General features: G+C 38.3%; 1 protein-coding gene across 3 annotated transcripts in view; it reads left to right on the top strand.

The window, feature by feature from the left end:
- Positions 1 to 19,995, top strand: part of LOC104883287 (probable aminotransferase TAT2) — a 40,086-nt gene extending 20,091 nt beyond the window's left edge. Inside the window, exons 5-8 of one of the 3 annotated variants that reach the window (XR_007269468.2) lie at positions 7,809 to 7,964; positions 8,045 to 8,138; positions 8,834 to 9,045; positions 19,688 to 19,821. Coding sequence is in view for 2 of the 3 variants with exons in the window: in XM_048635803.2 (XP_048491760.1) it covers positions 7,809 to 7,964; positions 8,045 to 8,138; positions 18,081 to 18,364 (534 nt within the window). In the remaining variant the exon portion in view is untranslated. Of the gene's footprint in view, positions 1 to 7,808; positions 7,965 to 8,044; positions 8,139 to 8,833; positions 9,046 to 18,080; positions 18,400 to 19,687 lie in introns of those variants that run through there. The other 2 variants (XM_010667776.4, XM_048635803.2) reach the window with 2 other exon arrangements.
- Positions 19,996 to 27,073: the final 7,078 nt, after the last annotated feature.

The raw sequence follows: 27,073 nt of genomic DNA, 5'->3' as shown, positions 1-27,073 counted from the left end.
ACCTCTTAGAGAAGTACTATCCTCCTTGAATTTGAGATCTAACGTTGTATTAGACATCAAATAGAGTTTTCCTTCACCATAGGTTGATCAATAGGCTTAAGACCCATCCCTTTGTTCATTTTGTTCACTAGTTCCCTTGACAACGGTTTTGTAAACGTATCCGCCAAGTTCAAACTAGACCGAACAAAATTAATAGTTATACAACTATTCCTTATCATTTCCCGCACATAGCTATGTCTAACTCCAATGTGCCTTGACTTGCCATTGTAGACTTCACTATATGCTTTAGCTATGGTTGATGCACTATCACAATGGATAGCAAGAGGTGACATTGGTTTCACCCATAAGTCCACCTCACTCAACACATTCCTTAGCCATTCCGCTTCTTGGCAACAAGAAGCCAAAGCAATGAATTCCGATGCCATAGTGGAATCCGTTATACATGTTTGCTTCTTGGAAGCCCATGAAATGGCACCTCCTCCAAGAAGAAACACCCAACCACTAGTGGATGAATAATCTTCCTTATTCGAAATCCAACTAGCATCCGAGTAACCTTCTAAGATAGAAGGTTCTCTATTGTATGTTATGACATAATCCAAGGTCTTATTCAAGTACCTTAACACTCTTCTCAATGCTTGCCAATGCAACATACTAGGATTACTAGTATACCTACTGAGCTTGCCAATAGCAAAGGCTATATCCGGCCGAGTGCTAGTCATAGCATACATCAAGCTTCCAATTAAGCTTGCATACTCCAATTGTGAAATTGGAGTACCACTACTCGGAACCAAGTGAATACTAGGATCCATAGGAGTAGCAAAATGAGTCGAATTTGACTCATTATACCTCTTGACCACTTTCTCAATATAATGAGATTGTGATAAAGAAAACGACCCTTTCCCTCTTATTATTCTAATACCTAGAATAACATCCGCTTCACCCAAATCTTTCATGGAGAAGCTAGAGGAAAGGAAGACTTTGGTCTTTTCCACTTGTTCCAAATCAGTCCCAAAAATAAGCATATCATCAACATATAAGCAAATTATAACTCCTTTACCGTTATTATCAAATTTGCTATATACACACTTATCGGACTGATTTATTTTGAACCCACTAGACAACACAACTTCATCAAATTTTTGATGCCATTGCTTAGGTGCTTGTTTAAGACCATACAAAGATCTAACAATTTGCAAACTTTAGTTTCTTGACCTTTAACCACAAACCCTTCAGGTTGATTCATGTACACTTCCTCCTCCAATTCACCATTAAGAAAAGCAGTTTTTACATCCATTTGGTGAATTACTAGACCATGAATCGCAGCTAATGCTATCAATAGTCTAATAGTAGCTATTCTAGCTACTGGAGCATAAGTATCAAAGTAATCGATACCATATCTTTGCCTAAAACCTTGGACCACTAACCGGGCCTTATGTTTTAGTATGGTTCCATCGATTTTCTTTTTCCTTACAAAAATCCATTTACAACCTAGGGGTTTGCAACCGGGAGGTAAATTAGCTAAAATCCAAGTGTGATTACCCATTATAGAATCCATTTCATCATTCACTGCCTCTTTCCAGAAAGCAGAATCATGAGACTTCATAGCCTCATCAAAGGACCTAGGATCCTCCTCCATATTGTAACAATATGAAATTTGAGTCGAAATTGACTCCCTTGACCCTTCAACTAAATATAGTTGAAAATCCGGTCCAAAAGATTTCTCTTTTCTAATTCTTTACTTTTCCTAATTTCCGGTGTTGTAGTATCATGATCAATTGAAATGTCATCTACAACATTGGAACTAGTACTAGGTATCATGTCCTTTGGTCTTGGAATCGATGAGAATCTAGTCTCATCAAATATTGCATCCCTTGACTCTATCACGGAGTGAATAGAGACAAAGTCATTGGGCTCAATGACATAAAACCTATAGGCTTTGCTATGTACCGCATAGCCTATAAAAATGCAATCAATTCCTTTTTCACCTAAAGTTTTCCTTTTAGGTTCCGTCAATTTGACAATTGCCCTACAACCCCATACCTTAAGGTAATTGAGATTAGGCTTTTTATTACACCAAAGTTCATAAGGGGTAGTCTTATTCCTTTTATTAGGAACTCGATTTAAAATGTAACATGCAGTTAAAATTGCATCACCCCAAAAACCGTCATTAAGACCCGAATTAGAAAGCATGGTATTAACCATTTCTTTTAGGACCCTATTTTTCCTTTCCGCTATACCATTACTTTGAGGTGAGTATGGGGCGGTTGTTTCATGAATTACACCAATGGAACTAAAATAACTTGGATTATAATATTCACCACCCCTATCCGTTCGAAGTCTTTTAATCTTTTGATTAAGTTGGAGTTCCACTTCGATTTTAAAGGTCTTAAACTTTTCTAGTGCTTCATCTTTAGTAAATAATAAATATATGTAACAAAACCTTGAAAAATCATCAATAAAAGTTACAATATATTTTTATTTCCTAAAGAAGGTGAACTATGAAAGTCACACAAGTCACTATGCACCAATTCAAGCAATACCGTTTGTCTAGTCACACTAGGATAAGGATTTTTTGTAATTTTATTTAGCACGCAAGTGTGACACTTCTCTAACTTTAAATCGAAAGGAGGTATCAACCCCATTTTAGACATGTCATATAATCTACGATAATTCACATGACATAAACGATTGTGCCATAGAGAAGAAACATCAAGCATGTAAATAGAACTAGTACCAATTTTATTATCAATACTAAATTTAAACATTCCATTACAAAAGAAACCTTGTCCAACAAAAATACCACCCTTGGAAAGTACAAATTTATCCGACTCAAAAACAACTTTAAAACCATACTTATTCAAGAGACCTCCTGACACAAGATTCTTCCTAACTTCCGGTACATACACAACATCCCGGAGAGTTAAAGTCTTTCCCGAGGTTAACAACAATTCTACTTGGCCTATGCCTCTAGCCTTTACCGTAGAATCATTCCCCATATACAAGATTGGACCATCATCCAAATCTTTCAAAGACTTGAAGAAATCCTTGTTATTGCACACATGTCTAGAGGCTCCCGAATCTATCCACCAAGAATCATCAACCTGCACACACATAATTTCAGAAATCATAGCAACAAAATGCATTTCTTCAATTACATTAACATGTGCATTGTTACCTTGGTTTTGAACAACACTAGGTTGTGTGTTCTTTGTCTTCTTCTTGTTGTTAGAAGGACAATCCCTCTTAAGATGAGGACCATTGCATATCCAACAAGAGAGGGTCTTCCTCTTCTTGTTTGCAACATTGGTTTTGTTAAAGTTGTTGTTGTTGTTGTTGTTGGATTTCTTGGTCTTACTAGACCCACCAACCTCTACCAAATTAACGGTAGATTTAGGAATACTAGGAGTAGTATCCTTAACCCCATCTTGAGCCCGGATCCCCTCTTCAATACGAAGATGAGTTCCTAATTGCTCCATGGACATGTCTTCCTTTTTATGTTTTAAAAGATGTTTTGTATCTTTCCAAGAATTTGGTAATTTGTCAATGATTGAGGCAACCGCAATTGCCTCATCCATCACCATACCATGTGATCTTATTTGGTTCAAAATATGATGAACCTCATGGAATTGCTCCATAATAGGCCGATCATTAGTCATTTTAAAAGAATTAAAATTACTAACAAGGAATTTCTTACTTGAAGCATCTTCCGAAATGTACTTGGCCTCAAGAGCGTCCCAAAGTTCCTTTGCACTCTCCACATTTTGGTAGAGATCAAACAACGGGTCGGTGAGAGAGTTGAGAATATGACCACGACAAATGTAGTCATCATTCTCCCACTTGATCCTCTTCCTAGTAGTCTCAAGAGGCTCTTCCTCTCCATCTTCCGGGAGTGGTGGCATAGGAGTTGATAACACATACACCACATTCAAGGCGGTCAACAAGAAGTGCATCTTCTTTTGCCACCTCCGATAGCCCACCCCCTCAAACTTATCCAACTTTTGGAAGTTCATAGTCATGTCCTTGAGTGATTGAGCCATATCCGAAAAGAAAGAAATTAAACTAATAGATTGTTAGTGTGTGATCAATGAGAGAACCGGATATCCACTCCAAGGCACGGAAACTACGCTTTCCTATTAGTTTAATTTCGCCCCTCTAGGATCACCGGGTTAACACGAAATAACTAATGAGATACAATGGAGAGAAACAATCCACTTAGATGATCTTCTAAGTGAATCAACAAGAACTTGTTTTTGTGTTTGTGAAGAACACTCAAGAGAAGATTGCAAGTTTTCTCTTAAGCTAAGCAAGAAGTATTTGAGAGAGTATAGAATAGAAAATTCTGATTTTCTTCTAACCCTTCACTCATAGGAATCCCAAGGTTTATATAGGAAGAATAAACCTTTCATTGACTAGAGTAGTTAATCCATAACCCCCATGTTAATCACCCATCAAAGGCCTTTAATCAGCTGATTTAAGGACCTTAAAGGTCATTAAAATGAGGCCATAACATCACAACGGACATAAAACCGTCAAGGCATCTTTTCGCATTCCAAGGCAGAAGACACGTCGCGACTCGCGAAGAAGCTCGCGAGTCGCGAGGCGCTGGTCGCGACCCGCGACACCTGTCGCGACTCGCGACGGGCCACTGGTCGCGACTCGCGACGGTTGTCGCGACTCGCGGCCAGTCTTCTGTCTCCCTTGGTTTATCAATGCGTTTTGCCACTTGATGCACTCTAGCCTTTTGCATACTAGACCTCCTCCTCTTCTAGTACATACCCTTATGAGTTTCAAACCCATTACCCTATAAATGTTCCAACAGGGGGTTAGGTAAGACGTCTGCAAAGTTGCAATACATTCTTCAATTCCTCAAAAGCATAATTTAGCTCCTAGAATGAAGATATTATATCAATAATAGCTTCGGGATTCCAGATTATCAAGGGTGCTCTTTGGTATCAGATTCAATAATTATTACTTTTGGATTAATTCGATAATGTCCATCAAGTCTACAATTTTCTAAACTAAGCACCTACCTTTGCCTTTAAAAGTGTGATACATCCATCTTTTAGAGCCGACGTCCTTCCCCACCATAATATTGGTATATCAATATGTACAAAGGATACATCCATGTTTATCTTTTACTAGTAAGAGGGAGGGAGGTCCACTTCGCTTAGGGGAATGTTGGTAAGAGGTATGGTGGAGGAAACTTATTAGGTAGACATCATGACAATTTCACATTCGAAGCTTTGAACTTAAATAACTTAATGGTATGCGGGAGGTTGATCAATGATTTCAATTACAATATTTTTCTCTGATTTCATATGTTCATTAGAAATAAAAAAATAAGCTCATGCAAGGAAGAGGGTTCTCCGTACTTAGGATAATAATGATGTTTTCCAAATGAAGCATATGGAAGGCAATGTGAACTTTTGTTTTGAGGAAAAAGGCATATGAAAACTCTACTGAAGTTGTTCTAGCACTAGAAAAATCTCTCAAAGTATAGTTCTCCAAATGCTTTTCCAAAGGTATGATCCTTTATGAAAATATGTGATACTATTTTTCCTTGTCTACCAAGCAGTGATATAGTTTTGGACAAGAGTGCGAGGGGTATAACCCAACCATGCTAACTTAGATAACATATTCTTGTTCATAATCCTTAGGCCTTTCTTATCCTTATAGGTATAAGGATGGATGACATTAGGTGATATGGATTCAACTAATAATCATTACTCAAATATATTTCCACCAACTTTAAAATATTTTAAACCTTCATTAAAAGAGTTTTAAATCCTTTTTAATCATTAAAACTTCAATTATTAATGTCTTCTAGTATAGTACTACCATACTAGTCATTAAAATCCCTCAAAACCATACTTTGACATTTAAAACTCCATCATAAGCAGACTAATAAGAATTTCAGCAACTTATAATATGTTTAAAACTCATTAAAATATACTTAAATATAATCATAAACATTACAACACTCAATTTTCATAAATTATAATATAGTACTATAATTTTCAACTCATAAAACCTTAAAAATCTATACCTTGATGCTTGAAACCCTAACTTAAACATGATTAATAAATTTGAAATTTTATTACTTTACTATACAAATCATATAACCTAAATTTATATTTAAATCATGAATGTTACAAACTTTAATAATCAAACCATTAAAACAAAACTTAAAGCAAAAACTTAACATTAAATAAAATAGAGGAGGAATAAATAAACCAAGAAGAGGAGAGGAAGGACGCCGAAAGGGGGAGGCGACTGGGCTGCTGAACGGTAGCGGTGGTCGACGATGGTGGGCGAGTGCTGATCGAACGAGAGAGAATGAAGAAGAATCGAAGGGGAGGGGAACCATGGGGGAGGAGAGGGAGAAAATTAGGGTGAGTGATTTTTAGTGTGGGAACTTTCAGTTTACATTGGGTTTATATAGGTAACCCGTAACCCCTTGTGAGCTTAGGGATTTGTGTTTGGAATTTTGAAATAAATGATTGGGTGCTTGAGTTGAGTTGGGCTCGTTTAACCCATTTTAAAATCTTTTATACTACAACTCAAAAATAATTAAACTATTAAATTTGATTATTTTTAAAAACATTAAATACTCCATAGACTTTAAAATAGTCAACACTCTAAGAAATTAATTATTTAAATACTAAAATATATAAAAATATACATTATAATATATTTATAAAATTCATAAAATTATGGAGGATTACAACAATCTTTTAGTGGTAATGAAAATTGCTTTTCCTTGGAGAAAAAACACAACTGAGGGGTGAAATTGTTTCCTCATGGAAAAAAAAGAGAACTTCGGGTTTGAAATTGTCTCCCCACGAAGATTTTAAGGATTTTTCCCTTGTAACATTACACTTAAAATTCATTCTTCTTACCATCATTTATTAAAGACGACAGAACGGGTCCTAAAAGTTTTTGGGAATCCTTTCAAGCTTACTAAGGCTTTACAAATTCTTAGGTGGTATGTGCTATGTAGCACTTATTTTTTGTCTCATTTGATCTAATTTGGCTGATTTGACAATCTTCCAGATGACAACAAATGAACAACACTACATGTGAGAGGATCCCGTAACTTTAGTGGCTCGTTTGTCAGTATTGAATAAATTGTGGTAATGAGAATGAATTTTAAGTGAAATATTACAAGGGAATCACATTTAAAACCTCCATGAGGCGGCAATTTCAACCCTCAAATTTGTGCTTTTTTTTTCTCCACGGAAAAGCAATGTCACTCCTAAACTTTGTTTTTTTCTCCAATAGGAAGTAATTTGCATTACCACCTACATGCTGGTATTCTATGGGAATGAAAATTTATGAAGAAAAATAGACAGTTAGAATAAATTAGCATTACCATGAAAATGAACAATAATTTTCTTCATAAATTTACATACAAAATCATTCTCATTACTATTTACAACCAACTGGCAAAAGAGCCTTATGTGCTCTTCAGAGTTAGAAGGATCTTTTTGTTAAGGCTTGAGAATATAAGGTACAAACATTGCATGTCTAAATTAATCAAGCACATTCTATGAGCCTACGATAGAGATCTGGTCTATTGTAGTTGCACGAGAGCTTAATGCTGCTTCTGTGATAAATGTACTTGATATTGGGGAAAAATGTCATCACACGATGGCAAGAAATAGGTTAATAGGGTTTTAAGTGGAAAGAATACAGTTACCGAGTTTATATTCTTTCCTTCTCATTTGCCTACATTTGGTGATCTACAAATTTTCTCTTTGCATCTTGCTATTCTGAATATTAATGGAACAATTGGAATGACTTTGTAGGGTGCACTTCCTCAAATCATCGAGAAAACGAATGAGGATTTCTTTTCGAAAATCATAAATACACTATGCCTAGATGCAAACCTTTGTTACGAGAAATTGAAGGAGATTCCATGTATTACATGTCCAAGTAAGCCAGAAGGTTCCATGTTTGTAATGGTGAGTGTACAAAAGACATTCATGGCTTCTCCTAGATAATTTATCCTTTCCTCTAACTTTGTTATTATGGCACGCTGCAGGCAAAGCTCGATTTGTCTCTGTTAAGTGATATACAAGATGATCTTGATTTTTGCTTAAAACTTGCGAAAGAGGAGAATATGGCCATTTTACCAGGTACGGAAGCCTCATACACATTAGTAAATTATTTGGTAGACGATAACAAATGATTGTAAATATAATTGACATACATTTTAATTTTTTGGATTAGGCTAATATCAATTTTGATTTGTTCGCAATCCTAAACGTCAAGAAACATATTCACGTTTAACAAGAAGATTGTTTGAATTAGGGGGAAGATAAGGGGTTGGGGGATGGTAAGATTACAAGGGTTTTGGATAATTCAGATAAAATGTTCATTAGATCAATAATCAATCTTTGGACCTCCAGGCTCCATGCTAGGAACTCAAAGTACCTCAAATCCATGATAATGTATTGTAATGCTTGTCTACCCTTAAATGTCTATTATTCTTGACCTCTTAAACCAATTGAAAGAGCATCAATATTCCATTTCGAAAAGCTAGGGTTTTCTCCGTCCCTGGTTGTTTTAGGGAAGTTGCTTAGGGAATAACCTATCATTTTTAGGCACACTATGGGTTGCACGAAGAAAGTTGAGACCCTTAACCCTCCGATTACACATCAATCTCATATTCTGCTATTAAAGCAAGGAACTTTGGAAGGTACATAATCGATTTTTGTTGTCGATGGAGTAGATCTCTCTCCCCACCCTAGTGTTGGACCTATTAATGTGAAGCTGTAAGAAGTCACTAACGCAATGTACATGGTTGTAATGACTCCTTGGGCTACTCTAGTGATAACCAATCAGAGTCAAATTGGATTGAGACAACAATCTATGATGTCTAGGATGAGTGTTGCTACAACCCATGTGACTGAGAAAGTAGCCCATGTGATTTCGACTGGTGAAGTGGTAGTGAAACATAGACCTCAATTCCTCAACATGAAATAGAAACTGAGGTTCATCACAAATAAATGGTCAGAGGTGGCAAGAAGATGACTACTAAAGGTATGTCTCTCAAATATATTACTTTTAGTTTGAAAATGGTGTTGTTGTTACTTTAATTGACAAGAAGATGTTCAAAATCGTAGATGGGAAAATGCCATAGTGTTGTATGTGTATGTGGTAGGACAAACCCTTCAATAAGTATCATTATGCGATTTGTTATGATGGAATGCAACCATGTGACGAAGCTAAAGTATTTCTTCTGGAGGAGGGATATTTCGTAACAGAATTTTATTGTTTGGCTGATAGAAACTAAATACTGTATTTTGGCCTCCATACTAAAAAAAGGTAGATCTGTTATTACAAAAGCCTCGATACCTAACTTCAATTTCCATGACGAAATAATGAGGGTGATACGCCCATGGTTTAGGCTCCCTGACCTTTTTTAAAACCGTTAGGGCCCAAAAACTCTTAGCAGGATTGCTAGTATAATAGGGAAATCCTCTTTTCACTGATGAATGTATAACAAGACAAATGAACGCATCTTTTGCAAGAATGTTATGGTATATCTAGAAGAGTCACATGCGCTTTGAGTGGACGCCTCCTTTCTGCTCCAAGTTCCAAACAACTGGACATGATTATGTTAATAAGAAAGTAGTAACTAAACTAACTCAGGCTCCTAAAATCACTCAAGTATGGGTTCCCTAAATTAACATTAGTGGCTCTGGAGATGCTGGTAACTAAAAAGCAAATATAAGAAGCTCCGATTGATCCTTCTATTGGGTCGCTACTAAAGTAGAAGTAGGGAATGCTATTCAAAAACCTGGTCCTGAACTAGATATATATGTAGTAGTTCCTAGTCGATGCAAAAGTAAGGGTATGGCAATGTCAGAGACAAGTACAATTATTTAGACGTCGATGTGGAAGGAGCCAATTACTTCCATATCTCACCAATACAAATATCAGCTCATGGAATGTAAGGGGGATGAAAAGCCCTCCTAAGGCAGTAGTGGTGAAGATAGATTTAGCTACTTATAAAGTTTCATATATATCTTTGTTAGAAACTAAAGTAAAAGAGGTTAATAAAGATAAAGTAATGATGAAAATTAGCTCTAAGTGGAAATCAGACGATAATTACAATTACCCCCATAGAGGTAGAATCTGGGTGGCTTAGATCCATGTTGTGGTTGCTTTCTGTTTCTGCCTAGAAACTGTCAAAGGTAAGTGGAGTGTTGAGAGTCTTGAAATCCCTAGAAGGTCTGAAGAGCCGAGGAAGTGGTCTCCCGATAATCCTGCAAAATACAATGAAAAACTGGCCCGGGGGTGTTCCCAGGAAAGCCCCTCCGACGCCCAAGTAAGTTGAGATTGAGGTAGAGAGAGAAAGTGAGTAAATGTAGAGAGAGATGCTCTGGTTTTGTTAGGTGAGGATTGCATACTTTTGTCTGATGAGACAACCCCTATTTATAGAGGATGATACTTGTGATAAATGAGGGCATTTTAGTCGGCTCTTGCTGGTGGAGGATTATGTTCCTTAGAGGTAGGGGTATTTTAGTAACTTCGTCACAGATGTGCCATTCTAGGAAATGGGCCCAAAAAATTAGCCCCACACCAAATAATCGGAGTAAAAATATGCCATTCTTAGTGCGGTTAATTGGCGGAATAATAATGCTTTTGCCGAGGTTGAATGATGTTAAGTTAGCTATCTGGTGCTAGGATTAACCAAGCACCAAGGAGGGAGATCTCATGAATTCCCGAGTCGGGATAGATTCCGAGGATAACTTCTTTCATAATACAAGGGAACCCCGAGTAGAGGGCTCTAGATACCGAGTAGGTAAGTCAGGTGAGTAGCACAGATCGAAATGTTGGTCCTACTCAGCTCCCGAGTTGGTCCTTAGATGAGGTCAGGTCACACCCTCGGGAATAATAAGGACACCCCCTTTGCATTGGTCGACTACTGCTTGGCCGAGGGTTGATTCCTGAGTCGAGACTAAGAAATCCCGACAGTGAAGCTTGCGGGAAGTCGCGCTAGACACGACAAGGATCAATCCCCGATTCGGGTCTAAAGAATTCCGACAGTTAAGCTTGCGGGAGGTCATGCTAGACATGCCCAAGTGCGTCTAGCACTACGCACTCAAGTCCCGAGTCGGGCGCCAAGAGATCCCCGGTAGTGGAGCTTGCGGGACGCGGCGCTCGGTGCGGCTGGAGGTCCTGAATCGGGGGCTAAGAGTTCCCCGACACTGGAGTTGCGGGACGCGGCGCTTGGTGCGGCTGGAGGTCCCGAGTCGGGGGTTAAGAGTTCCCAGACAGTGGAGCTTGCGGGACGCGGCGCTTGGTGTGGCTGGAGGTCCCGAGTCAGGGGCTAAGAGATTTCGACAACGAGCTTGCGGGCGTTCGTGCCAGTCACGCCCGAGTGCGTCTCGCCCTACACTACTCTCGGTGCGGCTTAACGACAACGAGCTCGAGGGATGAGGAGGATAGCCCTTGGCGCTCTCGAGTGCAGCTCTCAAATACTACCCGAATGCGTCCGACACACTCCTTGTGGGCTCGCGGTGTGACTAAGCGAGTGATGATTCCGGAGCCGGGATTAAAGATTCCCGAACAAGTGTTGATTCCTTACCCGTTTTTCAGCTAAGTTGATAGGACGCTCCTCTTATGACCGAGGAGGTGCCAATGAATGAGTTTCTCGACTCGGGGGGGCTAATGAGCCCCATGTTCCCCGAGGAGGGCTCGCGACGCTACTCGGATCTCGAGTAGGTCTAATTAACGATACTTAGCCGTTTTTCGGCTAAGTTTCTAGGACGCTCCTCTTATGACCTAGGAGGTGCCAATGAAAGAGTTTATCGACTCGGGGGGGCTAAATGGCTCCATGTTTCCCGAGGAGGTTTCACGACACTACTTGGATTCCGAGTAGGTCCAATTAACGATACTTAGCCGTTTTTCTGCTAAGTTAATAGGACGCTCCTCTTATGACTGAGGAGGTGCCAATGAGAGAGTTTCTTGACTCGGGAGGGAGTGGGGGGGGGGCTAATGAGCGCCATGTTTTTCGAGGAGGTTTCACGATGCTACTCGTATCCCGAGTAGGTCCAATTAATGATACTTGGTCGTTTTTCGGCTAAGTTGTTATGGTAATCCTGGCTTGGCCGAGGAGGTACCGCGAGATGTATGCTCGACTCGGGGGGATAATGAGCCCCATGTTTTCTTAGGAGGTTGATTGGTTTGCACTTAGCTATTTTCTCTAAGTGATAGGGTACTCCTGGCATGGCCGAGGAGGTACCACGGGATGTATGCTCGACTCGGGGGGATAATGAGCCCCATGTTTCTCGAAGTGGTTGATTTGTTTGCACTTAGTTATTTTTGCTAAGTGATAGGGTACTCCTGGCATGGCTAAGGTGGTACTGCAAGATCTATGCTCGACTCGGGGGGATAATGAGCCCCATGTTTCCCGAAGAGGTTGATTGGTTTGCACTTAGCTATTTTCGCTCAGTGATAGGGTACTCCTCGCCTGGCCAAGGAGATACCACGAGATGTATGCTAGACTCGGGGGGTAATGAGCCCCATGTTTCCCGAGGAGGATGATTTATTTGCACTTAGTTATTTTTGCTAAGTGATAGGGTACTCTGGCTTGGCCGAGGAAATACCGCAAGATGTATGCTCGACTCGAGGGGATAATGAGCCCCATGTTTTCCGAGGAGGTTGATCTCTTTGCACTTATTAATTTTCACTAAGTGATAGGGTACTCCTGCATGGCCGAGGAGGTACCGCGAGATATGCGCTCGACTCGGGGGGATAATGAGCCCCATGTTTCCCGAGGAGGTTGATTTGTTAGGACAATGACAGTCGGTCGGGGCGCTCCTCCACGACCGAGGGGATGCCATTGGAGAAGTTCTTGAATCGAGGGGATGACGAACACCATCATACCTCCATCGACTGCATTTATTGGACCAACTACTGGGTTCAAGCAATTAGCCCCACGCCGGATGAACGGATCGGGTAGCCTCATTCCTTCCCGAAGCGATCGTCTAGCAGAACCTAAAAAAGATTCCCCTTCTTTTTGGGTGCTCTGATGTGCAAGAGCCCCAAATGTTATGCTTTCCGAGGCTGATCTAGCTAGGTGAGCGTCATGGAGGAACCGAGATGACATTCCTGAGTGGGGCGAAGCCCCCAAATTTTCCGAGTAGTGGGACACAATGTTGTCCATTTGATCTTGCTAGGTCACTGAGTTAGACCTTCAAGTTTCCCGATTTGGAGGAGAAGGAGCCCCATATTTTCCATGGGGTAAATATGTGTGGCTACCGAGCCAAGATAGGCCACAGATTAGCTAGGAGGGGGACCGGGGTGTTTTTTCCAAGTCGATCTTCTTTCTTTTTCGAGTTACATACTCTCCCGAATCGAGAAAGGTGATGACATACTTAGCCAAAATTTACCGAGAAGGGTAATGCACCACCTCGGGGCTAATGAGCCCTCCATGATGATCCCGAGTTGGGTGTTGAGCCCCATGACAATGCTAAGAAGGATAATGCACCAGCTCGAGGGCCAATGACCGTTCCATACTAATCCCGAGTTGGGTGTTGAGATACTTAGCCATATTTAGGCTAAGTGTCCAGCCCCTTGTTGAGGCCGAGAGGATAATGCACCAACTTGGTGCTAATGAGCCCTTCATGATGATCCTGAGTTGGGTGTTGGGCCCCCTGGCAAGGCCGAGGAGGATAATGCACCAGCTCGGGGGCCAATGAGCCCTCTATAGTAATCCCGAGTTGGGTGTTGAGATACTGAGGCTAAGTGTTGAGGCCGAGAGAATAATGCACCAACTCGGTGCTAATGAGCCCTTCATGATGATCCTGAGTTGGGTGTTGAGCCCCCTAGCAAGGCCGAGAAGGATAATGCACCAGCTCGGGGCCAATGAGCCTTCTATAGCAATCCCGAGTTGGGTGTAGAGATACTCAAGCTAAGTGTTGAGCCCCTTGTTGAGGCCGAGAGGGTACTTGTATTCCGGAGATGTTCTCGACTCGGGGAGGCTATAGGGACCTCGTGCTTCCCGAGGAGGTGTTAGCGAAGAAGTTCCCGACTCGGCACCCAAGCTACCCGAGGAGGTCTCTTTTGTCGGAATGACGCTACTCGAATCCCAACTAGGTCCTAATAAACGATACTTAGCCATTTTTTGGCTAAACTGGTTGGGGCACTCCTCTCACGACCGAGGGGGTGCCATTGGAGAAATTCTCGACTCGGGAGGCTAATGAGCCTCTGCTTCCCAAGGAGTTCTTGTTTGTCGGAATGTCGCTACTCGGTGTGGTATGACGACATGATGGGAGTTCTTCAGTCCAGGTCAAAAGCTCTTGTCTTCCTTCAGTCGGGTGCCATGTTGCTTTGGTATATGACTTTCAGATGTAGCATCCCTACAGACGGGGCCAAACTGTTTCTGCCTAGAAATTGTCAAAGGTAAGTGCGGTGTTGAGAGTCTTGAAATTCCGAGAAGGTCTGAAGAGCCAAGGAAGAGGTCTCCTGATTATAATGCAAAATACAATGAAAAATGGCCCGGCGGTGTTCCCGGGAAATCCCCTCCGACGCTCAAGTCATTTGAGATTGAGGTAGAGAGAGAAAGTGAGTAAATGTAGAGAGAGATACTCTGGTTTTGTTAGGTGAGGTTTGCATATCTTTGTCTGATGAGACAACCTCTATTTATAGTGGATGAGACCTGTGATAAATGAGGGCATTTTAGTCAGCTCCCGCTGGTGGAGGATTATGTTCCCTTGAGGTAGGGGTATTTTAGTAACTTCGTCATAGATGGGTCATTCCAGGAAATGGGCCCAAACAGTTTCCAAGTCACTTTAAAAGCATAATCAACTTATTCATTGTTTACTCCTCCATAAATCTACTGGTGTTGAGGTTAAAATTAGAATGCTATATGGTGTACATACATTTGTGCACGGGAAACTTCTGTGGCAAGAACTTTAGCTGTTGGATTCTTTTATGAATCATAACAAGTGTGCTATGGGAGATTACAGATTAAATGGGACTGCAATTACTGTGTATGAGTCATAAGATTTCATGGTAATCTTAGTGAACTTAAAGGTTGTGTGGTACTCTTAGACTAACAAAAGTCAAGGTAATACCAGAATTTCTAGTAGAATTCCCAGGTGTGTAGTTAATTTCTATGTGGTTATTGTACTTTAATGGTGTTATTGTATAATATTAGAATGTTGGCATGTAAGACCATTGTCCCTTACTGTTAAGGTGCTTTTCCTCTCATCAAAATGGAGGTAGATGCTTTAAGTTTTTCAATTACATGGTTGACCATGCAGATTTGATAACATTAGCACTAAATTGTAGGAGAGGCACTATAATGGAGGAAATATGAATCAAGTTTTGTACAAGCTCAAGTTCATTAAGGATCAGTTGAAGAAACTCCATAAGAAGGATTTGCTAGCTTAGAGGCTAGAATTAATGAGCTAGAGCTTGCCTTCGGTCCAAACACAACTATTTATCTCAAACTCTAATGAGAATCTGTTGAACTATGAGGCATTATGTATTGATCCTCTAACATTAAGCCTCTTAGTTCAATAGATCTTCATTAGAGTTTGAGATAACTCGACTCAACTTTTAATAACTCTAACATCAAGCCTCTTAGTACCTTAAATATGTTAAACTAAGAGGCTTAATGCTTTAGTACCTCCCTATTTGAGGTAGTTCTTACAAAAAAAAAAAAACTCAAGAATGCTTTTGCTTTAAGAAGGTAATTCTAGCGACCACTTCTTCTTCCAGTCCATGAAAGAGAACTATGCTCTGAATAGTTTTGATATATTATTCAATGAGCGAGTAGAAAAAGCTCCATTTCATTGATGACATCCAAAGGAAAGTACATGCTTTCTACAAAAAGTTGCTTGGATCTTCCTCCCCTACTCTTGTTGGTGTTGACATTAATTTTCTGAGGACTGGTGCTCAAGTTAGCGTTATTGCGATTCATGATCTTATCTAGCCAGTGACTACTAATGAAATTGATGCAACTACAGCTAATATTGATGATAGGGGTGTAAATAATGCAAGTCGTGTTCGAGTTTGGGCTAACTCGACTGGACTTGACTCATTATTAGCATCTTAAGTCGAGTTAGTGAAGTACCAATAACTCATGTAGAGTTTTGACCGAGCTTTCATTGAGTCAAGATTTGACTAAGTCAAGTTTTTAACGGGTAGATCTCGAGTAGGTTGGAAGTGTCTCGGCTTAAAAGTGACCGTCAGGTAGAAAATATGTCAAATTTAGGTACTCTGTTGTAGAACGTTGGGTATTCAAGCTTTCACGAGTTCCCATGTCGAGTATCAAGTTGCTCAACTCGACTCGCCAACATCTGATCAAGTGGAGTTGCGACCATGTTTTGATCGAATCGACCTTAAGTAGCTCGGCGAGTTGTCTCATCTCATTTACACCCCAACTAGTGATGTTAAAGCACTTGAAATTGATGGTTTTAATAGCTTTTACTTCAAAAGATCATGGCTTGTTATCAAGCACTCAATCTATCATGAAATTTGGGATTTTATTTATAATCGCATTCTACCAAGATAAGTTAACTGTGTAATTGTTACTGTAGTTCCTAAAGTGCCTAACCTATCATTTGTTTATATCAATTGCATTCTGCACTTTTTTTTTTACAAATTGATTTCTACAATTATTACTCACATAATGTAGGTAGTGACTGGATATGTTGATTTAGATCAATCACAATTCATGCATAATAGGTGTAAGTCTGATAATATTTTGTTAGCTTCTATGATTGTTATACCAAATAAGAGAATGATCCCGATGCATGTTGAAAATCCATTTGAAGAAAGCTTATGACTTTGTTGAATTGTCTTTCCTATACGTTGCCATGACAGAACTAGGATTCCCCTCTAAGTTCATTAGTCGGGTGCTGCAATGTGTAATATCAATGGCTTATTATATTCTCATCAATGGCATCCTAAGTCCCCATTTTGATGAAAAGGAAAGTTTGAGGCAAGGGGCCCCATGTCTACTTTCCTTTTTGCTATTTGCATGGAATATTTATCTCGAAGCGTGGGTCAGTAGAAGAAGAACCCATATTTCAGTTATCATCCTAAATGTGAGAGATTGAACATCACTCAATTGATGTTTGCTAATAATCTCTTGATGTTTGCAATAGCAAACTTAAGTTTAGTTGAATTTTTATTTCAAAGCCTTTCACAAGTTTACTTCTACCTAAGGTTTTGGGACTAACATAGACAAAAGTAATGTTACTTTGCTGGAGTTAGCCAAGATGAGATTGACACTATGCTAAAAGTCACTCATATGCCCATTAAAAGTCTACCTTTTAAATACCTTGGAGTCCCCCTTTCTTCAAGGAAGTTATTTTATAATGAGTGTAGACCCCTTATTGAAGACTTAAACTATGGAGAAGATCGCTTATGCATGTACGGCGTAGTTAGTGGCATCTATTCTTTAGGGTGTTCAAAATTATTGGTGCAAATCTTCCTTCTTCCTAATTAATATAGTCCTTAGAGAGAATCAGAATGTCTGTAGAGTTTATTTATGGGCAGGTATTAACTCATCATCTAAGAAAGCTCCTATTACTTTGGGAAATTTATGCTACAAGTAGATTTGTGGAGGTATGCACTTCAAGTATCCTACTTTATGGAATAAGGTAGCAATAGCAAAACACTTCTAGTCTTCATTTGAAAAGCAAGATTGATTATGGATAAAACGGCTTCATGCTTACTATAATAAGAGATTTAATGTTTGGACCATAACTATTATCAACCTTGTCATGGGTGTTAAAGAAGATCTTTGAGGAGAGGGAGTTATTTGGAACATCTGCTGTAATAAATCAAGTGGTCACAGGTCACTGATCATAGATTTTATTTGAGGAAGGCATACTGAAACCTAATGGATGTAAAGTTCCAAAATTCTCTTGAAAGAGATTGGCCTGTAACAATAAAGTTAGCCCTAAGGCAGTCTTCATCACTTAGATGACACTCCATGGTAGACTGAACACTAAGTATAGATTGCACCAGTAGGGAATTATTGATAACACCTCTTCTGGTTTATGTAATGGCTTTAAAGAAACCATTAACCACATTTTCATTCAATGCAGCTATAATGTTGCTATATGGGCCAAATGCCTTCTTATTCTTGGCATTCAAAGACAGATCTAAACGTTCACTAGTGAAGTTCATATACAGAGGAGAAGCAGCAACAAGCCTCATAACACTCTCTACATCATGTGTTTTTATGGAATGTATTCCTCACATTTGGATTCAGAGGAATCTCAAGACCATTACTAATTCCTTGGCTGATAATCAACAAGTATTTAGGCCTGTTCTTTTTGTTGTGTCGTGTATATGTTCTAAGGAACTTGCTAGTCCTTTGTTGCTTTAGCCTCCTACGTTTCTGTAAAGTTGGCTTGGCTCATCTCTACCTCCTATCTCTTTCCGTTTCTATAACTAGGATAAGGTTTATCAATTAGATATGATTAGTGGTTTCATTACTTAATTATTGCATGTAAATCAGATCAAGCGAAATTTGTGAAAATAGATCTTGCTCAACATATTTTGCAGGATATAAAACAGAAATATTGTTTGATTTGAGAAAACTTAATTGTTATTTTTTCAAATTACATCTAAAATGCCTCACTTGATATGAAAGAGCATGTAGGAACAAAATTTTCGTTATTTGAAGATGAATTGGTTAGTTTAGTAGGTAAGTAGAGGAAATAGAGTTCAAGTCAACAAATGATGAGGACGAGAGTTCGTTGTGATGAAGTAAATAATGATAACTGATAATGATGCGAAGCATTAGAAGATCCTAGAACTAAGTGGAAGTTTCCTTAAAAATGGGTTTTTAAAACCTTTTTTCCGTTAACATTATGAAATTGTAGTAATAAAGTGAGTCATTTACTCCTACTTAATTACAAGAGTAACCTTTAAAAAAAATTACAATACTAAGATAGGGTAACTCAAAAAAATTTCTGAATTTATAAAGTTTAACAATAATTAACACTGAATAATGTTCTTTTTATTGCTTTCAGAACCAAATATATTCCTATTAGTCTTGCACAAGTTCCTAAGAATTTTATAAATTTAGGGAGTTGAAGAAGGCAGAGTAATCTCACTAAGTTTGGTCAATCGTAAGATGAATTATTTTTTATGAGCAAAATTATAAATAGGACTAGTGGTTTAGGATGATGATACCAATTTGATCGGATGTCCATTTTGTTGAATTGCACAAAATTTGAGAATTGGGAGATGAACATTTAAAATTAAGTTGATTCAAATCCAATACTTCCTCCAATTCAACCAATTCAACAAATTTCTTCTCCATTAAGTAATATTTTATTTGGATTATAAATCGATTCTAAAATTTGAGATATCATTGAATAATCGTAATTTTCTTTTACTATAATAATTCAAGGTTGAATGTGGATTTTCTAACGTTTTGAGTTTAATGGTTATGGTTTCTTTTGTTATTTGATAATATCGTAAAATTACACTACCCCTTAAGTCAAATTCCTGGAATTATCATTGTGAAACTGATTGGAATTGTTCCACTGCCATCTACATTAAAATTTACTTTAATTTTATATAATTAGATATACGTATGTATCCGAAATTAACGCCTAATTAGCCTAGCTATATATACTACTATTCTCTCTATAGTCCAACATTGGTTGTGAATAGTTGCTCCATTCTTTTACTGTAACAGGTGTGGCTGTAGGCATGAAAAATTGGTTGCGCATTACGTTTGCGTTGGAACCGTTGGCTCTTGAAGAAGGGCTTGAAAGATTGAAAGCATTTTGCCAAAGGCATGCAGAACAAGCATAATATTAGAGTATTATTGTTTGTAATATTTGAGAAAAACTACCTTATAAATGCACTTTTTGCTAGAAACTATATAGAATAAGAAAAATATGTTATATACCTTATGAATTATTGTGTGCGTAGAAGGTACCAGTGATGACCTGATTCCTGTGAATTGACCTTTTTTCATATGTTGCATAACTTTTAATGATGGCTTTTTTTCCGACACAAAAAGAATAATTCTACCCTATGACCTTTTTTCTCCATCCTAATCCACTCCCCTCCAAGTAAAACCCCAAGAAACATATTGTTATAACAAGCAGAAGCTTCTCTAGTAGCGCTATTGATCTATCAATCATGGTTTATGATTTTTTGCTTCAGAAAAATTGAAATAATTAGTAATATGTTGTGAAACATTTGTGCTTTTATACAATATTCGAGTTAAGAAAATGATAATTCTATCAATAAAAGCACAATATTGAGAAAAAAAAAACTCTTATTATGCTTGCAAAGAAATATGTATTGTCAATCTAAAAAAAATGTATTATCTTTGCTTGGTCCAATACTGTCATTAGGGATGGTTGTGGAACGTATTTGGTGGTTACCTACCTTGCATCCCCCTCAAGCTAGGTAGATGCTACTCTCATTTTTTAATATGACCCTTGAATGCCCACAATTTCAAGGTCAAACTCATTAATAAACAAGCCCAAAGGTGGAGGCCAATAAAAGTCAACATGTCATAATGGCTAGAATACTTATATTTCTAAATCTTAGCCCTTAGAAAACTGCAGAAGTTATAACATTTCAAAGATGGTTTCAAGATTGAAATTCGAAAATATAGATGTGTCTCAACTAAATAGTTTGTTGCTTATATCCCTACACCATATACTTGTTTTTTAAAACCAGGTCATTGTGTAGAATTCTTCTCTTTTAGTCTAAAAGTTACAAGTAAGGTGGATCTTAAATGCTCATTGATGTAATTTTTAGTGATACAATATTAGAGGTTCAACTTGGAACCCTTTTATTATAACGTTTTAGAATTTTGCAAAATGCAACTCGCCACCCACCACTTACCTACAACACGCATTGTGGATCAAAATCCAACATCGAAAAACACCATATTGCATGTAAATAAGAAACGTGAAATGGACACGAAACAGGTAAGAAAACAGGAAAACAGTGTTCGTATATAATGATATTATGTCCATGAAGATGACCCCTCTATGCTTTCGAAATGTGGTAATGTTTCATTATCATGATCAAATCGCAACTTAATGAATTTTCTGTGAAATATAGGCCGCCATATATCTCCCAAAATTCACTTGCCATAGAAGTTTGCAAGCCATTTGTTTAACGAGATATTCTTGTAATGTATCCTCTTTAAATTTATCAAATTTTCATATGAAAATTCAAAATTTAAATTTCAATAACACTAAGTGTGTCTTAAAACTTTTTTGATCTGCAGAACCAACTGAATTGTATTATGAGCAAAGGAAATAATCAAACAATGGAAACAACATAAGTAATGCACGCATCGATTCATTGAAATTCGACTCAACCAGAGTCAATAGCCTCCACCACTTGACCACTTTTATTGATCTCCTCCGAAGAACATAAGTGACAAAGCTAACAAACAATTTGGCCTACTTCGAACAAACAATTCAACCCTACCCCTAACTCTAGATGTACTAATTTGCACTTGACCTCACGAGCACCTCGCGCTTGACCAATCAAACGCCCACCAACTATTAACTTATTAGTGGGTCAATCACAAGCTAAGAGTTGTTCTCTCAAATATGTTTACACACAAAGTTATGTACAAGATATTGAAATCCTAGTAAAGTAACACTCAAAATAGGAAAATAGTTCAACTGTTCTTTAAGGTGGTCTTCGAATAATACTCGATTTGTCCAGGAAGAGCAACAATGAGTTTGGAGAGTACAATAAGTATTTATAAGCTTTGGGAGAGTGATTTTGTGACCTATAATTAGGTCGTATCTTAGGTGCAAGATATTGTTACACAAGTATATGGAAAATATCTTGCATATTATCTAGTTCCACTAGTGAAACAAGATAATATCAATTATATTATTACGAAATTTCTCACCCAAATATTTTGATTGTATTCCTCCCAAGTTGGAACATTTTTCACAAAAAATAATTTTAGGAAATCATCTCCAATATTTTATGTAATCATTCAAAACAGCCAACTCAACAATATGCAAGTTAACAGTTTTAACGATCTGTATTCTTGACCGAACAATGTTACGAGTATTCATCAACCTGATTCCCCTATTCATAACACCACTAGTATCCCACTAAGAACAGTCTAATTTTTTTTCCCATTTGTTATGCAGACAATATTACATAAACAATAATAAGGTCTACAAACTTCATTATCTTCATGCACTTCAAAATGGGAACTTTTTCGTTTGAGATAAGGTCTACAAGATATTTCTCCTTCTTCTTCACCTGTTTCTTCTCTACATCCTTCAACCTCAACATATCAGGACACGCATATAACCCTCCTTGAGAAAGGATTTCGTTAGTAAACAACTTGGATGAGAACTAATTCACCCATTAGGGGTAGTTCCCTAGGGAGCAATTTGGTAGAGAGGGAACCATAGGCTAGTAAATGATGGGAAGAGGTGGATCAGCTCATCATGTGCTTACTGATAAGAGAAGGATGGTTAATCATGACTTTCCTCATCCTAAGGTAAATAAGGGTCATATCATGACCCTAACGAAACCACGACCTAGAGCCTTATACTTAATAGTTTATAGCACAGGGGACGAAGAGCTAGCATACTTGGTGCCTTAAAATGCTTAGAATTATATTATACTTTCTTGGAGTAGAGAACAAACAAGAAATCATATATATCATGAGTTGTTGTCCCACTAATAGGGGGGTCAACCTTCACTACTGTACTTATCGAATCTATCTTCAGGAGCATCTAACAAACTTGTCAGTGAAAAAACTGGGCTACACACACAGACAACACTTCCTAAAATAATACAAACAAAGGACATATCATGTTGTTGAGACAAATTTTCATAAAACACCCTAACTGGATCAATAAAAGCTTTTTCACATTCTTAACAGACGCGTGCAATCTTAAAAATCTAACAACTCATTAACTTTAGATGAGGCAGAAATATGAAAATAACTACATTCAGAAGTATAACTAGAAATAACACCTCTCTTGGAAGTTGGAAATAACCAAAACATTCTTTTGGTTCTCTTAGTGAAACCAGCAGCCTATTTATGATGATCCTTCTTCTTGAAGTAGGAGACCCTAGACTTGCTCATCCTTCTTGTGGAACCATGTAAATTACAACCTAAGGAGAATCAGTTCCTTCTCGTCTGATAACTAGTTCATCATCATGTTTCATAACATCTTGATTCACTTATTCCGCAGAGATAGGAACATTTACATATATTTTCTCCAATTGGACATTATTATCACAAGTAGAGGAATCTTTGGATGTCCCCCCTAACAAAAGTGGAGAAAGAATAGGTGTCGCCAATGGTGGTGGATAAATGAATAGGGTTAAAGGTAGGTGAATTTGAGGTTGTTGTACAAGGAGGTGGATATGGTGGTTTTCGAGTTGTGGAAGAGGTGATTTGTGGAGATGGAGATGGAATGGCTATTGAAGTTCATCGAATGATTATACAGATGAACTTCAGAAAAAAATAAAATGAACAAGTATTCAAGTTGAATCTTGATTCATTTCTTCAAGAAGAAAAAAGGAATAAGTATAATAGAAAGTAGAGAGAGAAAATGTAAGAGAGTTTTTATTTATTGTAATACCAATGAATGAATACAATCTCATATTATATTCTGTATTTATACATCTTCTGTTAAAATAAGGAACTAGAATCTAACATAAATTTATTACATATAACAAATTATAACAAATTACAATTATGTTATGTTGAGCTGGAGTCTTCAACTGGACTTGGGCTGCTCATTGGGCCTGAATGCTGATGCTTCGATATACTATGTATATCAACACCCCTCCCCCCCCCCCCAAAGGTAAGAGATGAATTAGGAGAATACATTCCTATCTTAGACAAAAGATAGTGGTGCTGAGGAGAAGAGGGTGCTTTTACGAAAACATCAGCCAGTTGCTGATCAGTAGACTTGTAGGTGAGTTCAATAAGACCTTATAAGACATTTTCTCCAGTAAAATGGCAGTCAAGCTCTCATGGAAGATAAGATTTTTGCCAATGTGAATGACACTATGATTATCACAATTCAGAGTGACCGGTTTAAGGTTTGTAACATGTAGATCATGGAGTAACCTACCAAGCCAAGTAATTTCTTATGCAGTTGCAGCCATAGCTCGGTATATAGCGTCACTAGAAGTCTTAGAAATAGTTCCTTGCTTCTTAGATTTCCAAGAGATAAGAGAGTTTCCTAGTAAAAGAACATAGCCCGTGACAGACGTTCTTGTATTGGGACAGGACCCCCAATCTGAATCATAATAAGCCTGAAGAGTGAGATAGTATGTTGCTTGTAACAAGATACCTTGGCCAAGTGTGAGCAATGTATCTCAAGACATCATGAAAAGCCTTCAAAGGAAGTTGTCTTGGTTGGTTCATAAATTGGCTCAATGTCTAGACAACAAAGGATATATCAGGCCTAGTATGAGTAAGAAAATTAAGTTTCCCAACTAGACATTTGTATTGAGTTGGGTATGTGAACTCTCTTTCATCACTAAGAAGCTTGAGATTGATGGGAAGAGGTGTCTTAGCAGCTTTAGAAACATCTAAACTGCAATCTTGCAAGAGTTCCTTAGTAAACTTCTTTTGTGTCAATATGTTTCACTTCAATTCCCAGAAAATAATTTAGTTTCCCTAAATCTTTGATGCTGAACATTGTGTAAAGGTGTGTCTTGAGATTGTCAATAGTTGTGAAGTCTGAACCAGTGAGTATAATGTCATCTACATAGATGGCAGCTATAGTAAGAGGTGATGAGGAAAAAATAAATATGTAGTAGTCATTCTTAGACTGAATGTAGCCTTGAGCAATCAACTCAGCTTGAAGTCTTGCAAACCATTGGCATGAAGCTTGCTTCAAGCCATAGAGAGACCTTTTAAGTCTACAAGCATGCTGAACTGGATTATGATAGCCTTCAGGAGCCTTCATGTACACTTCCTCCTCTAGTGTACCATGTAAAAATGCCTTGTTAATATCTAATTGATGGATATGCCACTTCCTTGATGCTTCAACAACTAGTAAACATCTCACAGTAGCCATTTTGACTACAGGGGAGAAAGTTTCAGCATAATTAATGCCATATTTTTGTGTAAAACCCTTAGCAACTAGGCGTGCTTTGAGTCTTTCCAATGAACCATCTTCTTTTAACATCACTTTGAAAACCCATTTGCATCCTATAGCTTTATTTCCTTTAGGTAAAGGAACTAACTCGTAATTCCCAGTTTGTTCCAAGGCTTAGAATTCTTTTTGCATAGCTTCAATCTAGCCTCGATCTTGAGCAGCTTCTAGATAGCTAGTAGGTTCAACCAAGGAGCAAGCTTGACCGATGAGAGCCTTATTGGACTGGGGTAGGTGATCATATATGACAATATTGCCCCAGTGAGATGTGATGTTGTGAGTAGTACAAACATAAGAATCTAGGTATTTAATTAGGAGGTTGTTTAGCTCTTGTGGAAAGTCTAGGAGGAGGATCAGGAATAGAAGTAGAAATAGAATGATTGATATGGAGAGAAGGAGAAGAAGATATTGAAGTAGTAGGAGTAGAAGAAAGAGTAAGAATAGGAGAAGAAGAAACTAGAGGTTCTTGGGTAGGATATATGTTTGGGAAGTCTTGAAAGAGAAAGAGATTTGGAAATTTAAAGTAAGAATCCATGTCATAAGTTGTATGTCCAAGAAGAAAAATAGGTTGTGAGGTGTGTTTGATGGGGGTAGATAAAGAATGATGGTAAGGTAAGTGTTTTTCATGGGAAATCACATCTCTAGAGATGATGAATTTATGATTTTCAAGATCATAAACTTTGTTAGCCTTTTGTCCTTGAAGGTAGAGGTGATCATGGGCCGGGCCGGGTTCGGGTCGGGCCGCGGCCAAAAAAAATTGCCCATTGGCCGGGCCGGGCCGGGCCTAAATTCGGGCCGAATTTTTGTGTCCAAAGCCCGCTATTTCGGGCCGGGCTTAGCGGGCTTTTGCGGGCCAAAACGGGCCGGGCCAAAAAATAGACTAAAAAGTCGTTTTTAGCTTGCCCAAAGCCCGGCCAAAAACAAAAAAAAATGGCCGGGCCGGGCCCGGCCCGGCCCGCGGGCCGAAAAATTCTGCCCAAACCCGGCCCAAAAACGGGCCGGGCCGGGCCGGGCCAGCGGGCCGGGCCATGTTTGATCACCTCTACTTGAAGGTATCCAAGAAAGATACAAGGTGTAGCTCTAGGATCAAATTTTGTCCTATGAAATTTAATAGTGGAAACATAACGGAGGCACCCAACCACCTTTAAGTAAGTAAGAAAAGGTTTGTAACTATATAATAGTTCATATAGTGAGTGAAAATGCACACTACTCAGTGGCATTTGGTTTATTAAGTGTGTAGCACAAAGGAGACATTCACCCTAAAACCTTGTTGGAACCTTGGATTGAAACAAGAGAGCCCTTGTAGTTTCTAAAAGGTGCATGTGCTTTCTCTCCAAAACTCAATTTTGTTGTGGAGAATTAGTACAACTCCTTTGATGTAATATACCTTTTTCATTATAAAGCTGTAAGATGTTGCCATCACACAACTCTTTAGCATTGTTAGTTCATATGCAAAGAACTTGAGTTTTAAATTGAGTTTCTATAAGAGCCAACAGCCTATGAAGAATAGCAACAGAATCATTATTGTGTCTCATGAAGAACACCCAGGTGTGTCTAGTAAAATCATCAGCAATAGTAAAAAAAACATGTTACAATTATCATGTGTTTTAGCCTTATAAGACCCCCAAACATCCACATGTAAGAGATCAAATGCCTTAGTATTGCTAGAAAAAGAAAACATAGGAAAAGGAATCCTAGTTTGTCTAGCTTTAGGGCATACACGACAAACAATATTATTTGCCACATTATTTGCAAAACAAACATTGATTAGATGCAATTTATTGAATGGCATGTGACCTAGTCTCAAGTGTCATAACTTTGCATCTTCAAGAAGAGATGTACAAGTTGTACCATCATAAAAAGAGGAGAAAGCCAACTCGAAAACCTTTGCTTCCACTGCATATAAGCCAGATTGGAGCTCACCAAGAACTTGGGAATGATTCAATGAA

This window comes from Beta vulgaris, chromosome 9 (genome assembly GCF_026745355.1).
Source record: "Beta vulgaris subsp. vulgaris cultivar EL10 chromosome 9, EL10.2, whole genome shotgun sequence".
Classification (NCBI taxonomy): Eukaryota; Viridiplantae; Streptophyta; class Magnoliopsida; order Caryophyllales; family Amaranthaceae; genus Beta; species Beta vulgaris.
The sequence above is the reverse complement of the archived record's forward strand: the minus strand, read 5'-3'. Positions and strand labels throughout refer to the sequence as shown.